The 447-nt window shown below is 56.4% G+C and overlaps 1 protein-coding gene across 1 annotated transcript; it reads left to right on the forward strand.

Moving 5' to 3' along the window:
• The first annotated feature begins 51 nt into the window (after positions 1–51).
• Positions 52–447, forward strand: LOC106733444 (olfactory receptor 1361-like). The gene has a single exon (XM_014582742.1). The coding sequence runs from the start codon at positions 52–54 to the stop codon at positions 445–447; it is 396 nt and encodes a 131-aa protein (XP_014438228.1).

The raw sequence follows: 447 nt of genomic DNA on the forward strand, positions 1-447 counted from the left end.
AGCCCTTGTCTGAACACTGGTGGTCTTTCTGATCAATCCAGAACAGTGACCATGGAAGACGTGAACCTGACCCGGGTCTCCGAGTTCTTGTTCTTGGGGTTCTCAGAGGACCCCCAACAGCAGCAGCTGCTTTTCGTCATTTTTATGAGCATGTACCTGGTGACCGGGCTGGGGAACCTGCTCATCATCCTGGCCATCGGCACGGACGCCCGTCTCCACACGCCCATGTACTTCTTCCTGGCCAACCTGGCCTTCGTGGACATTTGTTTCACCTCCACCACCGTCCCCAAGATGCTGGCCAATCACGTGTCAGGACGCAGAGGGATCCCTTATGCGGGCTGCTTGACCCAGATGTTCTTCTTCATCTGGTTTGGGGGCATTGACAGCTCATCACCCCCTTCGTGGGCATCTTGGTGTCCTACACGCGCATCGTCGCTGCGGTGTTGA

Source organism: Tupaia chinensis, unplaced genomic scaffold, assembly GCF_000334495.1.
Source record: "Tupaia chinensis unplaced genomic scaffold, TupChi_1.0 Scaffold143764_1, whole genome shotgun sequence".
Lineage (NCBI taxonomy): Eukaryota > Metazoa > Chordata > Mammalia > Scandentia > Tupaiidae > Tupaia > Tupaia belangeri.